The sequence below is a fragment of the Phalaenopsis equestris genome, unplaced genomic scaffold (assembly GCF_001263595.1).
Source record: "Phalaenopsis equestris unplaced genomic scaffold, ASM126359v1 Scaffold232974, whole genome shotgun sequence".
Taxonomy (NCBI): domain Eukaryota; kingdom Viridiplantae; phylum Streptophyta; class Magnoliopsida; order Asparagales; family Orchidaceae; genus Phalaenopsis; species Phalaenopsis equestris.
Genome location: NW_018250931.1, coordinates 458,005 through 477,354, shown reverse-complemented (window position 1 = coordinate 477,354; position 19,350 = coordinate 458,005). Strand labels below are relative to the sequence as shown.

General features: G+C 34.5%; 1 protein-coding gene across 6 annotated transcripts in view; it reads left to right on the top strand.

Moving 5' to 3' along the window:
* Window positions 1-813: 813 nt before the first annotated feature.
* The window catches only part of LOC110038491 (pentatricopeptide repeat-containing protein At5g55840), a 28,980-nt gene continuing 10,443 nt past the window's right edge, over window positions 814-19,350 (top strand). Inside the window, exons 1-4 of one of the 6 annotated variants that reach the window (XM_020743352.1) lie at window positions 814-1,114; window positions 13,395-13,564; window positions 14,119-17,443; window positions 17,532-17,669. In XM_020743352.1, the coding sequence (XP_020599011.1) occupies window positions 981-1,114; window positions 13,395-13,564; window positions 14,119-17,366 (3,552 nt within the window). In that variant the 5' untranslated portion in view covers window positions 814-980 and the 3' untranslated portion in view covers window positions 17,367-17,443; window positions 17,532-17,669. Of the gene's footprint in view, window positions 1,115-13,389; window positions 13,565-14,118; window positions 17,444-17,531; window positions 17,793-19,350 lie in introns of those variants that run through there. The other 5 variants (XM_020743353.1, XM_020743351.1, XM_020743354.1 and 2 more) reach the window with 5 other exon arrangements.

Genomic DNA, 19,350 nt, shown 5'->3' with positions numbered 1-19,350 from the left:
TATATATATATATATATATATATATATAAATACAAGGTGACAACTATTTAAATGCCCTATTATTTTACATCTTGATTATTATTTTTAATAAATTTAAATAAACACATTGATTATGAATTGTGAGTCACCTTAAACGTAATAAACAAACAAATAAATATAATACTAATAAATTATTAAAATTAAATAAATGGAAGCAATCATAGAAGCTTTTTTTTTTATTTTGCTGAATTTTGAGTTTTAAAAGTTGAAAATATGTTTCCGGATGAGAGAGGAGGAGCGAAGGCGGGTTGAATTGACATCGTAGCAGTTTTTTAGATTTTAAAGCAATTGCTTCGGCATTATTATTTTTTTTTTAAGGTTGCAGGCCAGAATTGTTTTTAAATTTTCAAAATTTATATATAAATATATCACATGAAGTCGATAGGTGCCCGTGCAAACATATGTCATAGAGGTTATTTAAAAGGTATTGGGAGTTATATCCGCGTTATAACCCTTGTAACTTCGCTATAAACTAACTGTATCTTCTAGCAAGTTCATCGTTTATATTTTCAAATATTTTTGTAGGTTATAAGGAGTTTAGATAGGGGTTACAGGTGGTATAACACAGATATAACCACCAATACCTTCTGAATAACCTCTCTGACGTACACAAAACTGCTTAGTTTTACGTACTTAAATTTTTTTCATGCAACTTTGTCCTCGACTAATTTGTTGTTTATTTTTTTTTAATTTGTCATTTTTAATGTTAAATTTATATATAAAAAAAAATCGCTTGAGTCGGAGGAGCAGGAAGAGGACTTGGCCCCCCGGAATTGCTTGAACAAGCCGCTGAGGTGCGGTGCACCTCTTCCTCTCCCTACTTAGCCAAAAATCGCTCGCAAAACCAGTGTGAAGGTTCGATGCCGCTACCCTTCTCCTTCTGCTTCTCCTTCTGCTTCGCCGCTGTGTGAAATCGACGGCGAATCGAGGTTATAGGGTTGATGGAGAGTTTCTTGTTGTTGCTGCTGTTTTCTGTGATTCCTTTTTTTCTAGAACAAGAAGCTGGTGCTGTTATTATCATCGTTCCAGCGAGTATCAATTGTCCTCTTTTCCACGAGGTGCACTGTAGACGCCGGTGAGGACTCTTCCTTTTTTTTTTCCTCGTTCTTTTCTGCTAGTCTTAATTTCAAATCAATTTCATGTTAATCTAAAAAACCCTTGATAATTTGAGTGATTGGGAAACTTAGTTTGGGTTGCCGAAAAATAAATGCATTGTAAAAATAATATATAATGTTAAAGGAATGTATCGTAATCGGAACTCCTTATAGCTGTTTGGTTCTAGCAAAATAAAAGTACTGCTTTGCATTTTTTTTAATTTGGTTTAAGGAAAAATGAATTCAATGTAAAATAAACCCCATTAAGACCGAATGGCGGCACAGCTGTGAGGGGCCGGTGATGGAGGCATAACTTCACACGATTCAGTGTATTTGACACTCACCCAAATCCAGTGAATTTCAAATGCATTGGAAGTAAACTAAAGTATGAATTCAAAAGATATTGAAAATTTACATCTGATTTGTTTTTATTACAACCAAACGTTTCAATTTCTAAAACTTATTCAAAAGGAATGCAATGCACTACTTTTGCTGCTGAACAAATAACCCTAGATAATTTGTATATATTTCAGTAGAATTATGATGGTGGGAATCTAGAATATGGGAATTATATTGTTGATATGATTTTTTCTATGGGTTCAAGTCATCAAAGAAAGAGTTCAATAAAGAAAGATTTGAACTCAGAGAATATGGGGGGAGTGAAAGAGGTATTAGTCATTTCAATATTTGGGGTCCCTCCCCCATATTTATGTCTATAAATGAACCAATGCACTTCATGGACATCTCGAACTCGACTCAATTAATACTTGATTATGCTTGTTTAATTTCAAAAATAAAAAAGTTTGAACATTTTTAAAACTCAAATGTTGAAAGAACCTAATTTGAACTGAGTTCAAATCATTTATTAATTTCATGAACAAATTTTTTTGTTGTTTAACAGATAATTTATTAATGCTTTATATTTAAATGACAATTTATTAAAAAAAATGATTAACTAGAACTTATTTAATTATTTATTTAATATCAATATGCTTATAAGTTTAATGCAATTTTTTCTTATTTTAATTTCAATAAACTAGTTTGTTGGTATGTATTTATGTTATTTGATTGCAAGAAAACTTACATATATATATTATTTTATTTACTTGGTATAAACTAGTTAAATGCTATTTTGAATTTTTTTTTAATTGCTTATTATTTACGTTTTGTAAAATCATTTGATAATAATTTAATATAAAAAATAAAATACTCATTTGAAATTTTAACATGTTTACTTGTTTTATATGTTAAATAAGTAATTTTAAATTTTATATTAAAAATTAAGTATGATTGGAATTCTCAACTTATTCAGTTAAGATAATAAAGTCAAGTGAAAATCAACTATGATCATTAAAAAATTCAAGCTAAATATGAACATATATGTGAAAGCTCATCTTAAATTTTAACTAAATATGAACAGTTTATGATTTGACCAGGCCAATTCTGATCGATGGCATACTTGACCAAACTCGGCTTGATTACAACCCTATTTGTATTACAATAATCACCCATATTTATAGACGTGCTTGCTTATACGTTACAAATAAACATGAAATCCCAATCTTCGATCTATCATCTTTTTCCTTTTCTGGTATGGCGTTATAGTTAATGTTGTTTGGGTAATGCTTTGTATTGTTAATCATTCCTCGAATAAGCTTTTCGCTGAACTTTTCTTTTGTGTTAATGCTCTTGTCATCCAGCTTGGCCATTATTAGCTTCTTTTCTGGTAGAATTGATCTCTAGGCATAATAGATATTTTAAGTGAGTTACTAAGTTGTCTCGGTGAAGCATATGTGTCCTGATCATTAATAGCGAGCAATCGAGCTTTTTGATCGGTTCTCTATTCAAATTACTTGGTTAAATTGACCTGGCCATACTATTGAGCCGTTTAGCTTCACAACTTGAACCTAGTCCAGAGGCTTTAAGCCATGCAAGAATGTTATAGATTAAGAGTTTGTAAACATGCCATCAAATTCAGATGAAATTCGATGGGATCCTAATTCATGGTTAGAATTAGAGAAATGTTATAGAAATATCAAATTAAGAAAATGTTCCTAGTTTATAAAGTTGATGTCTAACATGGAAGATTTGAGAGCATTTTTCATACTATCTTTGTGAATTTATGTTGAGTTTCTTGTAATGCAGTACTCTTTAATAAATTATTAATGTCAAACATTAAATTTTTGTATATACTATATTAAGTGTTACATTAGCTAAATGAAGATAAGTGTTAAATATTTTTGGCCCAATGGGTGGACTATGAAAGATTTTTACAGAAGTTATGAATGTGGTGAAAGATTTATGCATATGTTAACGTAGCTTACTATATCCTAGGTCAAGTCAGATCTTTGTGCACTCTGCACCAATGGTTTGGGGACCAATTGGCTCCCATGAAAATTGCTTTGTGATAACTGCACCGAATCAAAAGGACACCTGTGTTCTAAAAACTGGCCTCAATGACAATTCTATTTGTTATGATGACGTTGCTCAACTACCACTCATTAATAACCATACTTTATATCACAACCATTCATTAAAACTATCTGTATATTACCTTAGCTCTCTTCTTTGTATAATATATGCTTCGTCGTCGCTCATAATTTAGGAAAATAATAGAAATTCTGTCCAAATTAGCTTTCCTTTCCTGCCGTTAATGTACTATGAGAAAAATCTTTATGATATCATACAATTTCCTAATGGCATCAATTCTCTATCTTCTTCTTTCTTCTCCTTACAGACCAATATGCCCACAATGATGACGGATACCGTCTCAGTACCGTCTCAGAATGGGAAACATATGTTTTTTTCAAACTAAAACTCTTGTTGTCTAATATGAAGAAAGTTGTCAACATTCAACTTAATAGAGATCTCAAGTACTCAAGCTTTTCTAGGTCAATGGTTCTGATGGATATCTTAACGGCGCAATGACTTGTTCGAGCAATATTTTTTTTCAATAATAATGGTCTTCCTAAGGTGAATCCTTACTGTAGCTCATGGATATTAATAGATCAAAATCACACCTCTATCTTCTAAAACACATTGCCTATATTTGCACCAATTTTGTATTCATCAATTCTACCTTATATTTTCAACCTTAAAACCTACACAAACATCCGAAAAACCTTTGGTGAAATGCTTATGATCAACAAATCAATCTTGTATCATTCCTCTGAAGGGGGACCTTCATCACCTTTCAACGAAGGACCTTACATGACTCAAAATCTTTCAAAAATAAAAGCCAAGGTCGACATGATTGCTACATCAAAAGCATCTCTCAATCTTTAATATCACGTTGTACTCTTATTTCTCACCAAGCTACCAATTCTGTAAGACAACCATTCGCTTCAACCTTCAACTGGTCAGCCTAGATAACCTTAACAAGCTTTATTAGCTACTGAATGGTTCTTTGATAAAGGCGCGACTTGTTATCTCATTTCTTATCCCAACCAATCGTCTAAACGACAACCATTCATCAGCATACAAGTCAATGACTTCTCCTTAATTGTATCACTTTGCTCTTGCTACTCATTTATAACCTTACTTTGTATCACAACCATTCATTAAAACCATCTTTATGTTACCTCAGCACTTTTCTCTATATAAGAGATTCCTCACTGTTCAAACTTCAGGAAATATATAGAATGCTTTCTAATACTGTAGGTTCAGCTTTCCTTCTCTAGCTTAATAGTACTTTGTAGAACATCTTTATTTTGCTGGTGCATTTGTGATATTGCAACTGCTAGTGATAATCTTATCATTTCCAGCTTGTCATCAATGGAGTTTCCAGTAATTTGTTTAAGATAAAAATGCTTTAAAATTTCAATGGTTTTTTTTTTTGCTCTACCATCCTTCTCATTTCACATTGAAAAAATGCTTTAAAATTTCAATGGTTTTTTTTTTTGCTCTACCATCCTTCTCATTTCACATTGATGTTTTGAAAATGATCACCTTGAGATGATAACTGGTTTCATATTTCTCCTGCAGTTGCAAGGAAATTTATATTGATCACTAATGTGAAATTAACACCCCTTTTAGGAATATTATCATAGTCTTTTTGGCAGATGAAACTTTATGTCATAACTGTCATATGGCCATTTCTTTGTTCTGATTTGCAGAACCTTCTTAATTTTTTTTCTTAAAGTTTTTCACAGAGGGAGATGAACACCATTGAGCTCCTTCCCTAATGCAAAGAGTTTGAGTCTCACCCGGTCAAAGCTAATAGCTGATTCCGCTATTCCACCATTTCTATTTTCCAAATTGCACTTCTCGGTATTTTTCTTAGTTCTCAAAGGGAGCCCAAGACCGTTGCGCTCCTTCCAAATACAAGTAGTTCAATTCCCACTAGTTCAGAGCTGGTTTGGCAGATAGGTTTGACTCACGTGCTCATGCTAGCAAAGCAGACTTTTCTCCTTCTCATGCAAATTTTGATGGGGACATATTGACTTGATCACTTCCATTCATTCGATAAAAAATAGAGGCGCCTTTTCACCAAATTATAAATAACTCATGCAAGTTTATAAACAGGCTTTCAATGCCAGCCATTGTAAGTTAACTCTTGAAGGCAGGGAGCTTGGGAGCCTTTGAGAAATCATCCAGCTTTAAATTTCTTTGCTCCAAATCCCAAGAGTTAAGTTTCCTACCTTTTGGTGTCTTTGAGGCAAGCCATGATTTGCCATTTTTGTTTGATAATTCGGTCAATATACAGACGACTCCTGTAATAACAAGAATTTAAGATCCTTCTCTTAGAGAGAAAAGCCTCAGGTTGGAGGCCAACTTATTTTAATGGATTTCTAGTATGCTAAGGCTCATCTCCAAGATACAAAGATCCAACTTGAAGAATTCTCTTGGCATGAAGGTTGTGCCTTCCACTAAACAGCACACTTTTACCTAGGAGCTTTCATCATTTCATACAACCAACCTTGTAAAACCTAGGCTTAATTTGATTTGCTCTAGTGTTGTCAATTACATATATGTAAATAATGGGTAGAGTATTCATTTGTTTTGGATTTATTTTTTGCTAGCAATATTCTTTCATGGCAGAAGTCTTGGTGATGGCTGGTATGTATTAAGCTATGAAACAAAGCAGCATGTAAGTGTTTGAAACAGGAGGTCACTATTCATTCAAAGGTTTATGTACTCTGAGAGAAGCATCAATGTTTAAGGTGTTAGCTAATTGGTCAAAGCGAATCGGTGTATTTAGGTGGTTTAAAGTCATAATATGTGCTTATAATAAGATATCTGGCTTTCATTAGCATGACCTTGATTAGTTTAATTATTTGAAGTGGTTGTTTGTGGAGATAAGGATTTTTTACCTTAATTTTCATACTGATAATTATGCTAAAGGAGTAAATGTGATATCCAATTAATGCGCCCTCTAGCTTTCAAGTAATAATAGGCTCACCTCCACTCAACTTAAGCTTTGGATGGAAGTCACGCGACTTGTGTGGTTTGGCTCTAGCATTTGTGTAGGTTGAAATTAGTTGGTCTATTAGATGGGATGAAGATGTATACTTGACCAACGAAGGAGATTGATTTACTTTGCCAAGCTATGACTGTTGTTGAAAGCATGCTTAGATGTCGTCACTTCTTTAAGCTTCAAAATACAAGACACGTGAAAATTTAAATGGGTCTTCTTTCTAAAACTAGACAAACATCTATCTATAATATGTATGATATGATAAATAGAAAAAATCCAAGACAGAAGGTAAAAAAGATTTGTTTGTCATTGTGATGAGATGATTATAAAATAGCTTAGATATAGGGATATTAAAATTTTAGATGATAGGATCACTAATTCAGATGCAACTTTTTATGAAACTTATAGCTTATTAAAGTTGGATTTATCAAAATAAATCATGGTTTATTAAAGCCGGATTTACAAAAATTATATGATCTAAACAACACCTAAGTTATGATGTGCATTAAAGATGTCAATTAGTGAAGTCAAGGACTTAGTTAAAATATTTTTTTGTTGCGTGATTTAAGATAGATTTTAACTAAATTATTGTAAATAGTTTTGATCCGCACTTTTAAATTTTAGGATTTGATATATTTGAATTTAAGCGCCATTTATTAAATTCTATATCTTTAAGGGATTTAATATTTTTTTTTGCAAGTTAGGGTTTAAGAATTCAAGCAAATCAGAAGTTAAGGCCTTATTTGACAATATGTTTTGTTTTTATGTTATTTGTTTTAAATTTTGAAAAAAAAAACTTCAAAATTTTTTTAAATTTAAACTATACTAAGTTTTTTTTTTGAAATACTCAAAATAATTTTTATGCATTTTCATTTTTCCAAAAGATGAACTCTTAATCAATCCACCTTATGCTCCACGCCAACTAACCCTGTGCTTGTTGTTGGCCAACCCCCGTTCGCTTAACCTATATGCTCGTTGCAAGCATTGACTTTGTTTGGTTAGCCAACACCTTTGGCCATGAAATCATTGTCCTCTTCCAATTTCCTATAAAATCCTCACACATACAACCTAACGCCACCCTTCCTTACTGCTCTCCATTATGCCAGGTTGAGCTCTAGACAGTTGCTCCCATGCGACTCGCAAATCTAGACCCCCATTCACTCTTCTTTAGCTCTCTAGTCTCAAAAGACAGTGCAGGTCCCTTGTACTCTCTCTCGCAGCCACGTCCAACTTCCCCCAGCCAACATCTGATTTTTCCCTCTTATTTTCTAACTCACACATCTCTTATACCCTCACAACAACCAAATCTCCTGCACTCCTTTCCTTACTTCCACACACATAGCCTGCATTTCAACCCCTCAGCCTGAACTCAGTCTAGGATAGACTTCGACTCCTACATCGGGCACAACAGTCACCTCGACTCAATCTTCCTTCCCAACTTTCCACTTGATAACCACTCGCCCCACTCTTCCCTCCTTTCTCTAAGATCAAACAATAAAAAAGTTGTTTGCTTGTCCTTGAAATTTGTGCCTAAGTTTTTGTTTTTAACCGCTTCATGAAGGTATAAAAAATTTTGCAACTTAAATTACGCAAGTCCCAATTGTGACGCGTTTGATGCGATGAGCAGAATCTATACCTGCTTTTCTTAGTGTAGCGGGGGAAACTCATTTGGACACAAGGGGAACGGGGACCGGGGACCGCAGGAGGCGAGGGCTAAGGGGGAACCACATTTGGTGACATACAAAAGCAGAATTTCTCATGTTTAGATTCCTCTTTCACAATCTTAGGCTCTCGTGATCGTGGGTGATGCGAGATGCGAGATTTTTTTGAGATTCATATCAGATGATACTTTTCTAGGGCTCTTAGATTGTATTTAGGAAGGAAATTTAGTGTGGAAGATGGTTGTGGAATGGTAAGGGAAAGTTAATAGGTGAGTATGATGGCATTTGGACCAGGATAATTATCGTTCGTCAGTTGTCTAAGCTGAAAATAATAAAAAGAGTTCCGAAATGATGAGGTACATAGGTCGAGTAGGATCCATATCTGGTCACATGTGAAAGCGCGATTTCTTGTGATCACGGGATTTTCGTGATTTCGCTTCCGCGATCGCGAGTGATGTGAGGCATGAGATTTTCTCGCAGTTTGGGATTTTTCTGTAATTCTGCGGTTTTAACTCTATAATCGGGGGAATATCTATTACTAAAATTTTTATTTCTTTTTCCAGGAATTTTCCTGATTTTCATTCTTTTTTTGTTCTTTCTTATTTCTCTATTTTCTTAATTAGGGTAATTTCTATCAGTAGACTATATATGTGTATTATTTTTTGGATAAGTAGCTATTGAGCTTATTTTTGAAAGATTTTGTTCCATATTTTATATTTTTTTGTTGTGTGGTATCCTTTCCTTTGCAAGTGGTGTTTCTGTATTTTGCATAGGAACATGTAATGAAATCTCCTCGCCACCCATATCTCTCCTCATTTGAAATGTTGTTTTCAGCCTGGATAGTCACCGAACGTGTCGGTTTTGCTTCCCAACAACAGATTTCACCTTCTATCTCTCTTTAAACGCCGCCGAACACCTTTATCCTCCCTCTTATACCCTTCCAAAACTACATTCACGGAAAACCCGCCTTCTATACTCCTTCTAGAACCCCTAGGATGGTATTATCAGATATCAACGCTCGATAAACCCTACAATTTTGGTGATTCGTCTTCCTTGTTCCCAAACAAAAAAATCCATACAACATTTGCTCACAAAAAAAATTTCTCTACCATACTATAACCATTCCTACTACAATTCCTAACCCCTAATACTAAATTTTTAAAATCCAACATTACTACTTTCATCGAAATTCCACTTTGACACATACCACCAAAACTTAAGCCCCTGACCAACCTTGAGTTGCAATCCTACATTCGTCGAAAATCTAATCGGGAGAAAAGGTCGTCATGTGGCCAAGGAGAAACTCTCAGCGAGGTGTCCAAGAACTTATTATAGAGAATATGCAATGAAAAAATTCACCAACTGCAAGAGAGGCTTGCTGCTTTTGAGAGGAGACAATCCAATGAGATCACGTATAGCCACAACTATGAATCGTCATGTCAAGAGGAGAAAGTGAATCTCTTCCATTAGAAAGTTTCTAGTGACGAAGAACTAATATCTCAAAGATTGGCATGGAATATCAGAGGAGAATATAGTAGTTTAAAGTGAAGATTGATTTGTCGGATTAACGATTGTATGGATCCGGACTGTATTTTATTAAAAGGTGTGAACGATTTAGATATCTCCGGTCTATTGTTCAAAGCGATGGTGATATATATGGGGATGTTATTAGTCAAATTCGAGTTGGTTGGTTGAAGTGGAGGAATGCTTCAGGCCTACTTCAGGCCTATTGTGTGATAAGATAAAAAAGTACCGTTTAGACTGAAAGGAAAATTTTATAAGATGGTAGTGAGACCTGGAATGCTCTATGACGCATAATGTTGGCCTTTAAAAGAGAAGCATAATAATAAATTAAGTGTTGCCATGTTGAAAATGATTAGGTGGATGAGTGGCTTTACATTTAGAGACAAAATGCAAAATGAATATATCCGGTGATAGCGTGATAGGGTTGGTGTTGCTCCAGTGACGGACAAAATTAGAGAGAGTCGCCTTAGATGGTTTGGTCACATTAAACGTCGACCATCTGATGATCCGATTAGGAGAGTAGATGTTTAAGATTCAACTTATGTTAAGAAAGGCAAAGATAGACGCAAAGGTAGACCTAGGAAGACTTGGGCTTGTTGTATAAAAAATGATCTTAATTTATTAGAATTAAATGAAAGAATTAAATGAAAATATGACTAGACTAAATAGGACACAATGGAGAAAAATGATTTATGTAGCCGACCCCACTTAGTGGGATTAAGACTTTGTTGTTGTTGTTGTATGGATCCGGATGAGTTCATCAAGTGGCTCCAGATAGTGAAACATGTCTTTGAGTATAAGTGTATCTCACCTGATATAAGAGTAAAGCTACTCACATTAAGTTAAAGAAAAGCATCTCTATGTTGGAAAAACTTGAAACTCTTATCTTAGAGGGAAGGGAAGAGCAAGATCACCATTCGATCTAAGATGAAATGAGAGATGCAACATAAGTATGTACCAACATATTACAAACATGATTTCTTTTTTTTTTTTTTTTTGAGATTTCACCACTTACAACAACAAGATCTGTCAATAGAACAATATACTATTGAGTTTGAGCATCTTATGTTGAAGTATGAGTTCGTGGAGCCCAAGGAGAACACGTAGCTCGATATCCTGGGGGACTAACAAGTAGTACAATTGCAACCTTATTGGATACTACAGGATGTTTGAATCATAACTTTGAAGGTGGAGAGACCAGAGCAATATCGGGTTTATACCTCTCTTTAAACAGGGTTCATCCACAAGATCGGGTAATAAGAACACGCCCCGTGGAGAATCGCAACTGATCCCATTAATGGAAAAATAGATTCAGAGTCGAGAAAAAATAGAGCCTTATAACACTCCTAATTCTGTCTCAATCAAGAAGTGCTTCAAGTGCTACTATTCTAGTTACATTACATAAGATTGCTTAAATAAAAAAGTAATATCTTTCATTGAGCAGAGAGCTGTTGAAACAAATGCAATGACATAGAAGAGAATGAAGAAATTAAAGAGGAGTACAGATTGCAACCAATGAGGGAGGAATGCTAGTGATTCTAACTGAGCTTATGAGAGTCCCTAACAGGACTATATTAAATGTACTAGAATGTAATGAGTCCGAGGAGTTGATGCTAGAAAGGGGCAGTCCCTATTGAGGGAATTGTTGGGTGTTTTGACTGATTGTTTATCGCGTGGGTGATTGCCATTGAAAGTGGTCCAATAAGCCATATATTTCATTTCAAAGTTGGTTTCTTCAGATAGACTTGTTTATTGGATGCTCCAAGCTGAGTACGAGAAGTGAGAGAAACATATTACAAATTTAAAGACTCAAGCCTTGTGATTTCGTAAGAATACCCGCCTTTTACAAGGTCTAAAATGAAATCTTGTGCATATTAGGATGCTCACGTATATGCACCGAGTTTTGTATGATTTTGAGTTTTACACGTGCTTCATGACCCACAATTCAACTCAAGTATATCGTCTCAAGGGATGTGCAAGTTCTCTTATATAGTGTGAAATTTCTTAAGTTACATTCAAATCAAAACCCAAAATACCTATATGTGCTCAAACCACTATGCTAAATTTTAAAAAAAAATTGGTCTGAGAATGTTGTCCGAGTTAAATATAAACTTAAGCTAAATCATAATTTGAACTGAAATGCGTGTAAAGCTCTCTAAATTTTGTTGAACTACTAATTTTAAAACACTTGCATGTTTTACGATCAATACACTTGATGCCTAAATGTACTGTTCGAGAATGCTATGAGGGTTCAAAATGGATTTCAATTAAAAATAAACTACCTAAAATAGTATGCAAGTATTTCTAGATTTTGTAAAATCTCTTTTTCAAATGTTAATATGAAAATTATTAAAAGATGCACACTCTCGAGTGGGCCACCTTGCCTTTAAGGCAAGATTGTAAGTACTTTTGTCAATCTGATTCTCGTTATAGAGACTGGAGTTAAAAAGACTAAGTCTCCATTATGTCAGTTTGATCCTCCTCCTCACAAGGATAAGATTCGACATGGTTGATACTTTTAATGATATTTAAATAATAAGTCACTCAATCATAGCTGTGTTGAATAAATATTTCAACTGGAGGTGATTTATTTCAAATGCTTTTAAATCTTATAATCATAAATAAAAAATTTACTAAATTAAAAGTAATGAAATGAAATTAATCACAAAAGGTTTAAAGCAAAACTCATCTATCATTCGCATCCATTTGTTGATGGTGACAAATCTAATATTAACCTAAGCTCACAAAGGCCAATGTCATGAGAAATATACTATCACATTCACACTCAAAATAATATGCTAGTAAGGATGTCACTCCAGTCTTCTGTCTATGTAAGTTGACCAGTAAGCTCCACAAAAAAAAATGTTTGTAATCAGTGTCGTCTGATCAGGTGGCTTGGCCAGCGAGCTTTATTATATTAAGACACGACTGTGGCTCATATGTTCTTCAATGACTTTCTACCCTTTTTAAACTATGAATCATAGGGATTAGCTGATTGGGCAAAAAAAACTATTTGTAAACTAAGATCGATTTTAATTTATCCCCTTAGACAAACATCCACCTTAGGTCTACAAGATTCCCTTCTATGGAGGAATCCATAGTTTCTGACAAAGATCCTTCTATTAGGTTAGGTCAATTGTTTCCTCTAACTAACTAAATCGGTGACCATGTCAACTCGAGTTGATGAAACAAATGTGATCTTGATTGGGTTCAGCATCATCCCCCCACCTTCCACTCTAAGCTCATAAGAATACATTTCTATAATATTAAATTGTTGCTACTATACACTAAGGAAGTTGAGTAGCTTTAATCGAAAGTGCTCTCCCGTAATTTGGAGGGGTAATTAACCATAGGGGCTTACACCTTTGAGAAACCTCAAACCCCATATGAAAAAGTTCTCGCACAGTGAGGGTAAAATCTCTAAGTAGTCTCTTATATAATGTTTTATTTGCATTTTTAAAATTCGACTAGAATGTAAAAACTCTTGTCATTTTGGGAGGAGCTGATGCACGAATTTTCAGAGCGCAATAGTTATCCTTTTAATTATTTTGAGGTATCAATTGTTATGGCATTTTAACTATAAATGTTTTTGAGTGGTCAAGTAGCTATTAATTTTTATGCTTTTTGAAATTTTGTTCCTGTTATTCTTTCTTAGTTTAGGAAGAAAACGGAGAAAGCACCACCTTCCTACAGAATGTTAGCCAGGGCTTGCTCCCTTCACGGCAAAGTTTCCCACTTCGCCCCTATCTCTAGAATGGCTTCCTTTCGAAATTGTAGAGTGGCTTGCAAGGAGTCTACAAGTGTCAAGTGGAGTGATAAATTTCAGCCCGGTATGCTCACTATTTTTCCTTCAATAAACAAATAAACTTTTATTATTTTTTCCAACTTTTTTTGTGTTTAATTTTTCTTAGTTTTTCCTTGTTAGTTTTTTGTCCTGTTTGTTTTTCTTCTCCCTGGTTCCTGTGGTGAGCTGTTGTCATGATGCATGCCTCTATTTTATTTTGAAACCAGGAAAAATTGCATTTTGTGCAACAACTGCCTGTTTTCTGTTTTCCTTCCACTGAATTGGTTTCCTTCTTTCCTCAGGCTTTTTTTTTTGTGTGTGAAAGTTATTCTCTGAAACTGACTATTCAAATTTCAAGAATGCTTTATTTACTTAATCTCTCCCAAAAACTTACTGAATTTCTCTATAGTGCTAGTTTAACGAGCTTTACATGTTTTGTCCATTGCCGGCATTTATTGTTGCAACTTTTAGTAGATCTATTATTTGAATCCTTTTTCAAAATTTTCCAACGGGTGTGAACTCACTAAGTAGTGCATACTTTTTTTTGTTATATTTTTGTAATTTATCATATTTACTTTTATTAATTCTTGTTTCCGGCAGCAGCCCAGGTGATAGAGAACAGCATCTACAACATATTGACCATTCACAGGTGGGAGTCACTGAATCACATGAATTACAGGATGGCACCACTTAGAACTGTTCATGGGAAAATGGCTCTCAAGTTTGTCAACTGTATCATCCAGCAGAAGGCCTGTGATGAAATTACTCAAATCCTCTGTGTCACAGCCCATATTTTACTCCGGGCTCGGATGTATAACCCAGCCAAATCTATTTTAAGGCATCTCTCTCAGCTGGATATCTCATGTTCTTCCCTTTTTCGCTCTCTAATGGTTAGTTATCGTTACTGCAACTCAAACCCATCTGTCTTTGACCTTCTAATAAAGGTTTATATTCAACAAGGCATGCTTAATAATGCTATAAAGACATTTAGGTTGATGGGTTTTCAAGGTTTTGCAGCTTCAGCTTTTTCCTGCAATGCTATAATTTCTGCTATTGCTAGAATAAAGCTAGCAGGATCTGTCTGGGCATTCTTCAAGGCGATCCTTGCCAAAAGGATGTGCTTTAACGTGCACACTTTTAATATTGTGCTTTATTCTCTATGCTCTGCAGGGAAGCTTAGAAAAGCTTGCCATCTTTTGAGAAGGATGGAAGATATTGGCTGTACACCAACTACTGTTTCTTATAACACACTTCTGAATTGGTATTGCAAGAAGGGATGGTATAGAGCTGCTATTAAGCTGATGAATTATATGGACATAAAGGGCATTGAAGCAGATGTTTACACTTATAATGTAATCATCAATAATTTATGCAAGAGAAATAAGAGTGCCAGAGCTTATTTATTGTTAAAATGGATGAAGGAGAGGGAAATATGTCCTACAGAATGTACCTATAATACTCTAATCAATGGTTTCTGCAAAGAAGGGAAGATGCAGGCAGCTATAAGGATTATGAATGACATGATGGATGCAAAGCTTTCTCCAAGCTCTATTACGTACAATACTATAATTGATGGTTATTTTCGAAATGGTATGACTGATGAAGCGAGAAAGGTTTTTGGTGAAATGGAAAGTAGGGGGATGAAACCCAATGAAATCACTTTTGGTATTTTACTAAATGGATACTGCAAGGCTTCAAAGCTGGAATCTGCAATGAATCTTCTCGAAAAGATTAGATCCAGAGGCTTTGTTCCTAACCTTATTATGTATACTACTTTGTTAGATGGATTTTGTAGACTAGGACAAATTTTTAAAGCTCGACATATTCTTCTTAATATGGCTAAAGCAAAGGTCAATCCTGATGTTGTTACATATTCTACTTTTGTTAATGGTTTATGTAAAGTTGGTAATCTATGCAAAATAAAGGAGGTTTTATCCAAGATGTTCAAAAGCAGTGTTATGCCAAATAACATTTTATATGCAACACTAATCTGCAATTTCTGTAAGCTTGGGTATGTCATTGAAGCTCTGAAGTTCTATTCTTACATGCATCGATTTGGTCAAATCATTGACCCGATTACATGTAATACATTGGTTTCTGCACTTTGCAAAAAGGGAAAATACAAAGAAGCTGATTATTTCATGGAACATATGATTAGGATGAATTTAGCTCCTAGTTTAAAAACCTTTAATTGCATTATCAGCAGTTATGCAGATAGAGGTGATTTACTCGGGACATTTTCCATGTATGACAGAATGGTTCAACGAGGTATCCGTCCAAATAATTTCACCTACCAATGTTTGCTCAGAGGAATGTGTAATAATGACAATTTGGATGAAGGGAAAAGGCTTTTGTCAAACCTTAGAGCAATTCCTTTTGCTGTTGATATTACTGTATTTAATACATTACTCCAAGGAATTTGCAGTTCAGGAATATTGGAAGAGGCTTTACAGTTATGTGATGATATGGTAAAAAATAACATAACTCCTGATGTTTACACCTACACCATTCTTATAAATGGCTTTTGTAAAAAGGGTGATATTGTTCCTGCAATTATTTTATTTCAGAAGATGGCTAAGAAGGCATTGTTTCCAAATCATGTTACCTACACTTGTTTAATTCAGGGCTTGATAAAGGAAGGCCAATTGAAGGCTGCTTGTTTCATTTTTGGAGAACTCATGAAGAAAGGTACCCAGTGCCCTGATGCTATTGTTTTCAATGTTTTAATGGATGGGTATTCTAGAATTGGGAGACTAAAAAAGGTGGAGAAGATATTCTCATATATGGAAAAGAAAGGTTTTACTCCAACTCTGGCATCCTACAACATACTCTTACATGGATATATAAAAAAACAGTTGGTTTCAAAAGCATTAAGACTGTACAAAGCAATGCTACACAGAGGCATCATTCCTGATAAACTAACTTATCATTCACTAATTCTTGGGTTTTGCAAGTCTGGTCTGATATTTTTGGGGGTAAAATTTCTAGAAAAAATGGCATTTGAGGGTGTTTTTCCTGATTACTTGACTTTTAGTATGCTAATTATCAAATACAGCGAGGAAAGTAAAATGGATGTTGTTTTCAAACTAGTTAATTGCATGGAAAATTTGAAACTGTCCCCCAACTGTCATGCTTATGATGCCATTATTAGTGGCTTGAATAGAAAAGGTTGGTTTCAACAATCCTATGCCATTTTGCATAAAATGATGGAGGAAGGATTGCGCCCCAAGCACACCCATTTTATTACACTAATCAATGGAAAATGTAGGATTGGTGATATACGGGGTGCATTTCGGCTGAGAGATGAAATGGAGACATTAGGTCTCGTGCCTCGTGAAGTCGCCGCCAGTGCTATCGTTAGGGGTCTTTGTAAGTGTGGAATGCTTGAAGAAGCAATATTCGTTTTTTCGGACTTATTCCGAACAGGTCTTGTGCCCACAACTGCTACATTTACGACTCTAATGCACGCGCTTTGCAAAGAAGCCATGATGGATGATGCATTACATTTGAAGGATGTGATGGAACAGTGTGGCTTGACTCTAGATGTGGTTACATATAATGTTTTGATTACAGGATTGTGCGTCCGTGGTCTTTTCGATGGTGCTTTAAAATTGTACGAGGAGATGAAGCAGAAGGGCCTCTGGCCTAATGTTACTACTTACACTGTACTTATTGATGCTGTTAAAAGGGTAAAGGACCTTATTGAGGGAGAAAAAATTCTAAAAGATATTCAAGATAGGGGCTTGATAGCTGATAAAAAAAGAATAGCTAGTCTTGATGATGAATTGAGAAGTGCCAAGAGAAGGTTGAATATGTTAAGGCATTGCTGGAAGGATGATATAAGATAATAAGCTGGGGAGTTGGCCATGGCTTTTTAGAGAAACAAACTAATGGCATAGTTATTAGAGAAAATAATATAGTTAAGGTTTGTTATACTTGACCAAGTGCTTGTGTTAGACTTTTTTTTTTTTATCTAGATAAAAAAATGTTTTTCACTCGATTTTTTTTGACAGGGAGAGTAACTTTGGCACTTTTATTCAGATACCATCAATTTTATCCCATCTGGTCATTTTTTCTGCTATTATTTATTCTCAACTGGACAAGGAGAAAAGATAGCTCAATACAGGGAGTTAGAGGGGCAAAATTACAAAGTAAGCTTATTTTGCTCTACTTTTTTTAGTATAACATGTGGCATCTAATTTCTCAACTTGTTCTTTTTTAATATTTATTCAGGGATTTTATTTTAGTCTAATTATGCTATTCGGATTTGAATGTTTGGCAGGTAGAAAATGCACTAATAAGATACTAAAAAATGTTGGAAGAAATGGGAGTGCCAAATATAATATACTAGGAGTTGTATGCATAGATGCGAGTCAAATAAATTTAAAACTTGTGCCCACTTTATAAAATCAAATCATGTACGTTGTTTCAAAAAGCTTTTCTTAGTAGATGGGGCAATGTTAGTTATTATAATAACTTCAATTGTCATCATCATCCTTCACTAGCTACAACATGATGGCGGTGCTGTTGATATTAACTTTAGTTTTTGTAGATCCTTTTTTATATCATGTCAAGTTGAATTTGGTCCAACCTTTCTACTTCCTATGCCTCACAATAATTCCATCTTCTCCCATTGGTTCTCTATTTGCTTTTTTCATCCACCTGTCTCCATCTCACATTAATGTGGTTATATTTCAGCCTTATGTGCTCGTGATTTCATCACCATCAACCTTTTTCTTTGCAATTTTGTTCATATAGCTGGAATCAATTGATCCTTTGGAAGCCACATTTGGTGTGTGTGCACCTGCTAATCCTTTAGTTTCAGCTTCTCGTAGATTTTTTTTTAATGAATCCCGTAGAAAATTTTATTAAAAAAAAAAAAAGGTACTTACAGGGGTGTGGCTAATAGTTCTACTAAAACCCCCCACAAACACAACTCACTCAAGAAAAACAACAAAAACCTAAGAACCGTTAGCCACGAGTACAATCACAATTTGTTTGCAAATATTATATTCAACCGGTAACATGACTTTCATTTTGTGTGTCAACATGAATGGAGCTTGTCTGGTTGCGGTAGAAGTTGTCTAAATCGCCCATAAAATGGATGGTAAGACTTCAACCCATAAAATTTATGCATGTAATTAAGGTTAGGTTCTATCCCATCAAGGGTCTGTTTGGGTCAGCTGCAGCTTCTCAGCCTTTCAGCTATAGCTTAGCTGCCCTAGAAAGCTGCTGCTGGGAAGATGCTACGGGAAAACTGGCTGGTTGTTTGTTGTAGCTGTCTGAAAACAACTGTGGGCCAACTGTTTTTTGAGAAATAACCATCCTGCCTCTATGCAGTGATGTTGTTATTTTTTAAGCATTAAAGTAACATTAATTAACAACTATTTAGTTTTATTAATTAAGAAAACTTATATTTTTATGAAATAATTTAGAAACAAAAAATATGTTTATAAACTAATTAATTAATCATTATATAATAATATATAAATTTATGTAATTATGATTAATTTGAAAATATATGAATTAAGCATTAATTATTATCAATTAAATTAATAAAAAAATTATGACGTCTACTATGATTTATATGTCATTCAATAATTAAATAACTTTAAATGGAAATTCATTATATATATTTATTTAATATGCATATTTTAGTGCGAATGACCTGGCTCATAAGTCCCTCGGGTCGGGGGTTCGAATCCCGTGATGCAGGTGCTTTGAATCAGAATTAAGTACACCGGGTTTTCAACCCATTTGGGGAATCGATATTTGGTGCCCACTGGACCAAATATCGATTTTCTTTTTTAATATATATATATATATATGTAT